A 6,005-nucleotide genomic window follows, 5' to 3' on the forward strand; every position below is an offset into this window, starting at 1 on the left:
CATGACCTACCCCTCCTAAACCCATGCTGGGTGGCTCTGATACCCTGGCCATGACACAATATAAACTGCTCCATGACCTTTACCAGGTACTGAGGTCAGGCTAACTGGCCTATAATTACCAGGATCCTCCTTCCCACCCTTCTTGTGAATGGGTGTCACATTGCCCAGCTTCCAGTCATCTGGAATCTCACCAGTGGGCCAGGACTGTTGGTAAATGATGGAGAGCGGCTTCACAAGCTCATCTGCCACCTCCCTCATCACCCTGGGGTGGATCCCACCTGGGCCCATAGATCTATGAACATCCAAGCAGCTCAGCAGTTCTCTGACTGCCTCCTCCTGGATACTAAGTTCCCACCCACATCCAGTACAAAACAAAGGTTGGCCTTCCTATTGCAGTTAATATATTTGAAAAACTTTTTTTAATATCCTGTACAAAATTGCCAAATTAAGTTTGAATTGAGCGTTGGACTCCCAAACATTTTTCCTACATGCCCTAGCAATCCCCTTAAATACTCCTCGACCTGACCCTCCTTCCAAAGATGATACATCCTTATTTTATTCCTAAGTTCCTTCAAAACCTCCTTGCCCATCCAGGCTGGACGTTTGCCTGGTCAGCTCATCTTTTGGCACACAGGGAAAGCCTGTTCCTCTGCCCTCAAGATCTCTGCTTTGAAGCACGCCCACCTTTCCTGGACTCCTTTGTTTTTAAGGGCTGCTTCCCTAGCAACTCCCTGAAAAAGTCTCGTAAATAGGCCAAAGTCTGCTGATTGGAAGTCCAGTGTAAAAGTCTTCTTGATGTTCTTCCTGATTTCACCAAATATCGAGAACTCTATAATTTCATCATCACTGTGTCCCAAGGAGCTTCCAACCACCACATCTCCCACCAGCCCTTCTCTATTTGCAAACAACAGGTCGAACATAGGCCCTCCCCTGGTGGGGCTCACTCACCAGCTGCAACAAAAAGTTGTTCTCCATACACTCCAAAACCTTCCTGGACTGCCTCTTTCCTGCTGTATTAAGTTCCCAGCAGATATCTGGCAGCTTAAAGTCACCTACAAGAACAAGGGCTGGTGATCCTGAAACATTCTCCAGCTGCTTTTAGATTAAGTTGTCCACCTCTTCTTCCTGGCTGGGTGGATGATAACAGACTCCCAGTAGGTTCCCCTGGTACCCCGTCCTGTTTTCTTAGGGTACAATGGTAACAATGAAAACCTTACCAAGGGCACAACTCCCAAGTCCACAAGGAAAAGAACAGACAAGCTGTCAAGTTCTTCAAATATTTGTCCTGCTTTGCTGCAAGACTCCTACTGCACACACGGTGTGGAAAGCCAAGGGAAGCTGCAGTTGGTGGCACGTCTTGTGACAGAAGCTGCACCTCGTTCTCCAGGAAGTGGAGGGCAAAGTTCCTGTGTTTGGACAGGCTCGGGGCTGCCCCCGGGGAGCGCGGGGCTCGGCATGGTGCTGAGCGGGCAACGGACAAACGGATCCGGGGAAAAACGGCCCTGGGGTTTCAGTTGCTACGGCAGCAGCGGCAGCAGCGGCAGCAGCAGCGACAGCAGCAGCAGAAAAAGCGACTTTTGTCGACCTCTTCCTGCTTTTCCTCTCCCGCAGTCCTGCACCCTCTCCCGATCTCCCTGTCCCGATGTCCCCGTCCTCTCGCAGTCTCCCTCTCCCCTGCAGGGCCGGGCCATGCCCCCGGCCCCCCCCCGGCCCCGGGCGGGGCTGCCCCGTCCCCGCCCCCTGCCCCAGGCCTCCCGCCGCGGTCTCGCCTCCGCCGGGCTCTGGCTGTCCTGGCGATGGCGGTGCCGGACGAGGATCAGTGCATGGGGCTGCGGCGGCATCGCCACCCTTTGCCTCCGCCTGTGCCGAGACCGGCCCTGGCCCCGGCCACGGCCCCGGCCCCTTTGGGCCCTGCGGAGGACACACGCAGCACGGCCGCTCCCTTCGCCTCCGCTGCGGCTTCCCTGGCCCGAGCTCCGCCGCTCGGCAGCGTGGCTGCCGGCCCCGAGCTGCCGCTGTCGCGTTGCCAGGAGCGAACGCCTGGGGATTCCCGGCCCGGGGCGGTTGAGGGGCGCTCGGGGGCTGTTCCTGGCCCCGGGCCGAGCACTGACAGCCACGTCTCGCCGGCAGGGAAGGCGCAGCAGGGCCTCCAGGAGCAGTACCGGCTAGGTTCGCTGCTGGAGCGCGGCGGCTTCGGAAGAGTCTTCGCAGGGACGCGGCTCTCAGACGGCGCACCGGTGAGCGGCGGGGCTGGCGGCAGGCGCAGGAGGAGGAGGAGGAGGGCGGAGGAGGAAGAGCATGGGGCTGGGCAGCGTGGGCAGCGTGGGCAGCGAGCTCAGCCCGCTGCTCCCCTTAGCTTGCAGGTGGCCATCAAAAGGGTGCCACGGAACCACGTCCGGCACTGGGGAGAGCTGGTGAGTGAGCGGGGGCCAGCGGGAGAAGCCGGGGTGTGCCGGGCGGGGACGAGCCGAGGCCCGGCAAGGTGGAAGCCGCCAGGACGCCTCGAGGGAGAGTGGGCATGGGGCCAGCGGAGGGTGCAGAACATCCCGGGCTGGGTGAGGGCTTCCCCACCCCTGGCACGGCCTCAGCCCCACTGACGGCATCGTGGTCCTCCCACAGCCCAACGGCACCAGTGCACCACTGGAGATCGTGCTGCTGGACAGGGTCTCCACTGGCTTCCCTGGTGTTGTCCAGCTGCTGGAGTGGCTTGAGCTCCCCAGTGAAATCGTGATGGTGCTGGAGCGCCCGCAGCGGTGTCAGGACCTCCAGCATTTCATTCGGGCACGGAGGTTCCTGTCCGAGGAGGTGGCGTGGGAGCTGTTTCGCCAGGTGCTGGAGGCCGTGCGGCACTGCACCAGCTGCGGGGTCCTGCACAGAGACATCAAACCAGAGAACGTCCTGGTTGACCTGACCACCGGGCAGGCCAAATTGATAGATTTTGGCTGTGGCACCTACCTTCAAGACACGGCATACACTCAATTTGCAGGTGAGCCCACCCAAGGATGTGCTCCCAGTTGCTGACATCTCATGGCCCAACATCTCACAGCCCAACCTTGGTGTGGCAGTGGGGATTCTCCCTTTTGCTGCCAGTCATGGCACTGAGACTTCAGGTGAGTTGCTTTTGAGCAGGGGTGGGTTGGGGCCCAGCTTCCAGCTTTGCTGGCAGCCTTTGCCAGCCACTCTGCCCAGGACTGGGGCTGGGGCAGCCAGCCCGACAGAAACACCCGTGGGTGGGGGTATCAGAGAGCGTGGAGTCAGAACCTGTGCACCAGCCAGTTTGGTGTGCAGGTGAGAAAGGGCTTGGACTGCTCCTCTGGCCTTCTTTGTCTTGTGTTCATAATGTTATTTGGGGCAATGCAGGCAGGGAGGAGGAAGGCATAGTTTTCCTCCTGCTCTGAGTGGGTTTTTTCTTGTTCTGGTCAGGCCTTTCCAGGGCTTCTGCCACCCTTTTCCTACACCAGTGGTTTCTTTTCCAATGCCAACTTTTCACACAAGTCCCAGGTCCTGGTGGGAGGGCAGCAGGTCACACCATGTGCCACTGGGGCAGTCCCCACATGCCCAGGGATGCTGGGGCCAGGCTCTGGGAGCAGCAGCATCCCCCTGATGAGCTCCATCTGTTTTCCATAGGAACACCAGCATACAGCCCCCCAGAATGGACCGACTTTGGCTGGTACTATGGCGAGCCAGCTACCATCTGGTCCCTGGGCATGCTCCTGCACCAGATGGTCTGCGGGCAGCACCCTTTCAGGAGTGGCTGGAACATCAGCTGGGGCCAGCTCCCGCTGCCACAACGGCTCTCTCAAGGTGGATCCTCATCTCTGAGCACGGGGGGAATACCAGTGCTGGGAGACAGCAGTTGGCTCGTGAGCATCCTGCTCTGGCAGCTGCTGAGGAGGTGGCACATGTCCTGCTCTCCTGCTCTCCTCCAAAGCAGGGAATTGATGGGAATGTTTAGGCCCAGCTCTGAGCACATCCAGCATGGCCTGGGCATGGGAATATGGGGCAAAGCAGCCAGGGGCCTTCTCCAACTGACTGGCAGTTTCTGGTTTCTCTTCCCAGAGTGCAAGGATCTCATCAGGTGCTGTTTATCCGTGGATGACATGGAAAGGCCTTCATTAGAAGACCTTTTTGGTGATCCTTGGATGCAGGATATTCATCTGGAGTAGAAGAAGGGAGAGAGCCACAGGCTCATTTTGATGCAGGGCCCTGGTAAGTTCCAGCTGCACACATGCAATCAGAAGCAAAGAAACCCAGACTTTTTTGTGCTGCCTGTGTCACTGCACAGGGGTCATCAGGTGGGCACAGGCAGCCCTTGTGCTGGAGCTGAGCTGCTCTGCCCACCACTGGTGGCTGCCGTGCAAGTTGTTTTGGCTTGTGCTGGTTCACTGACATCTGGGGCCCTGGGCAGAACACTGACAGCCTGGTCTCACCCCCAGGGAAGGAGAAGGAGCCCCTGGAGAAGCTGGACCAGGTGGGGCTGCTGCTGCTGGAGACAGCGAGGATGACAACAAGGATGACAACCTCTTCCTGAACCTGGCCACCAGCAATTGAAGGTGATGGACTTCAATTCTGGCACCTTCTTCAAAGCCAGGCTCCACAGCCAATTTGCAGATGAGTTCACACACAGGGGGATGCTCCCAGATTTGGGCATTGCACAGCCTGGCCAGGAACCAAAGGTTCCCCCCTTTACTGGGGCTGATGCAACTGATTGTTCAGTGGGCTGCCAAGCTGCTTTTTGGCAGGGCTGGGGGCACGGGCTGGGGTGGTTCTGAAATGGGAGTCGGCTCCTGGCCCTGCCAACAGCCGCCACCCCCCACCATGCCCTGGGCTGGGGCTGGGGCAGCCAGCCCGACACAAACCAACCCCCAAGGTGGGAGCAGAGGTGGGAGTCCAGAACCTGTGCTCAGCTGCTTTGCTTTGCTGGCAAGGAAGGACTTGGGCTGCTCCACTCCCTTTGTTTTCTTTGGGATCACCATTATTTTGGGGGGCAGTGTAGGGGGGGAAGAGTGAAAGCATGGGCTTCCCTCACTGGTGGGTTGGTTTTTCCCTAGCATGCAGGTCATGGGGGCTTCCTCAAACTCTGACAGAGATAGGATCTTTTACCTTTTCCCTTTTTTCTCTTTTTTGTCTGTAGTCTCTTTTTGTTAATTTGATGTTTGTTTTTCTAAAGGAAGCCTTCTAGGTGGTGTCCAGTCTTGACTGGGAAGTGCTTGGGACCAGCTGTGGAGTGGATGAAGGAGAAGGCTAGGACGTGGTTTGGGAGCAGCTTTTCTTCCCGCGGCGGATGGCATGAGGTGTGTCCCCGGCTTGTTGGCACGGGTGGGGTAAGAGCTTTTGGGAGATGGCAGCCAGCACAGGAGCATCCTGCTCTGGGCAGCTGCTGGGGAGGTGGATCTGCCCTGGCTGGCTGCAGGCTGGGCACGTGTCCTGCCCTCCTGCTCTGCTGCCAAAGGCAGCAATGATGGGCAGCTTTGGGCCCCGCTCTGAGCACGGGCAGCATGTCCTGGGCACCGCGGGCAGCTGGGACAAAGGCACAGGAGCCTTCAGCTGACGGGCGATTTCTGGTTTCTGTCCTTGCAGCCATGCTCTGCGGATGTTGAGGCTGCTCTGGGCTCTGCCAGGGCTCTGCTGGAGCTCAGCACCGGGCTGGGATCAGCCAAAGGAGAAACGGTGTGACCTGCAGCAGACTTGCCTTGAGCATTTCGGCAATGCACCTCAAGTTTGCAGAGGGCGCATCTCCAAGGGAAAACATGACACCTCCCCAAAATAAACTTGTTTAATACCTTCTGAAATGAAATCAATCTGGGGTGACGCCAAATGACATTTTTCAGCTTGCTCAAGCTGTAGCTCAGCCCTTCTCTGAACAGTTCTGTCCCCCACCTGCATTTTCCTTCACAACTGCTCCCTATTTTCCCCCAGTGAGTGCCCAGCTGATTGCAGTCTCCATCACACTATTGCCATCCTTGGTGCCTGTCACCATGGGGAAGATCGAGCCCCAGGCTTAG

General features: G+C 58.0%; 1 protein-coding gene across 1 annotated transcript; it reads left to right on the forward strand.

The window, feature by feature from the left end:
- The first annotated feature begins 1,796 nt into the window (after positions 1-1,796).
- Positions 1,797-6,005, forward strand: LOC136302493 (serine/threonine-protein kinase pim-1-like). The gene is made up of 5 exons (XM_066205968.1): positions 1,797-2,022; positions 2,131-2,237; positions 2,364-2,414; positions 2,620-2,986; positions 5,920-6,005. The coding sequence occupies exons 1-5, from the start codon at positions 1,797-1,799 to the stop codon at positions 6,003-6,005; spliced, it is 837 nt and encodes a 278-aa protein (XP_066062065.1).

This window comes from Chamaea fasciata, unplaced genomic scaffold (genome assembly GCF_029207755.1).
Source record: "Chamaea fasciata isolate MVZ Bird 193981 ecotype frontalis unplaced genomic scaffold, bChaFas1.0.hap1 SCAF_29, whole genome shotgun sequence".
Classification (NCBI taxonomy): domain Eukaryota; kingdom Metazoa; phylum Chordata; class Aves; order Passeriformes; family Sylviidae; genus Chamaea; species Chamaea fasciata.